The sequence below is a fragment of the Gavialis gangeticus genome, unplaced genomic scaffold, assembly GCF_001723915.1.
Source record: "Gavialis gangeticus isolate Ggan-Ray unplaced genomic scaffold, GavGan_comp1, whole genome shotgun sequence".
Taxonomy (NCBI): Eukaryota; Metazoa; Chordata; order Crocodylia; family Gavialidae; genus Gavialis; species Gavialis gangeticus.
This window is the reverse complement of record NW_017729013.1, coordinates 609586-610246: the sequence shown is the minus strand read 5'-3', so window position 1 is coordinate 610246 and position 661 is coordinate 609586. Positions and strand designations below refer to the sequence as shown.

At 58.9% G+C, this 661-nt stretch overlaps 1 protein-coding gene across 1 annotated transcript in view; it reads left to right on the top strand.

The window, feature by feature from the left end:
• Positions 1–467: 467 nt before the first annotated feature.
• Positions 468–661, top strand: part of CCT6A (chaperonin containing TCP1 subunit 6A) — a 14156-nt gene continuing 13962 nt past the window's right edge. Inside the window, exon 1 of the mRNA XM_019511358.1 lies at positions 468–643. Within this exon, the coding sequence (XP_019366903.1) occupies positions 507–643 (137 nt within the window). The 5' untranslated portion in view covers positions 468–506. The remainder of the gene's footprint in view (positions 644–661) is intronic.

Below are 661 nucleotides of genomic sequence, written 5' to 3'. Positions count from 1 at the left end.
GATTGTAATTTTGGTTTTGTTATTAGAAACAAATCAAATAGACATAAAAACATAACCAAATCTCGCACCCACATAAACGCCCCACTACAATGATCATGAAACTCAAAAGACGCTTAATATTCACCTCAGAAGACCTCCCCTGTGTGTTACCCTTGGAGGAAAGGAAAGGGACCCCTCGCCCATCTCCATGACGACGTTTGCCAATCAAGGTAATGACCCTGTGTTCATTTACTTATTAGTGAAGGGCGGTGACATATATTTGACTATGCATGAGGTGCTTTGCATACCAACCGCTCCCACCGACATCCTCCTGTGGGGCGGGTCCCTTGGAGGGGAGCGACAGGGCGGCTGCCCAATGGGACGGCAGCCAGCGCTGCCCAGCCAATGGCGGGGCGGCGGAGTGTTCTAGAAGGGGCGGGGCCCACCCCATTCCACCCTGTCCCGCGCTCCCTATCCCGCCATCCCTTGCGCGCGGGGCTGGGCTCGAGCAGTGCGGCGGCCGCATCATGGCGGCGGTGAAGTCACTCAACCCCAAGGCCGAGGTGGCGCGGGCGCAGGCGGCGCTAGCCGTGAACATCAGCGCGGCGCGGGGGCTGCAGGACGTGCTCCGCACCAACCTGGGGCCCAAGGGCACCATGAAGATGTGAGTGCGGGGCGGGGC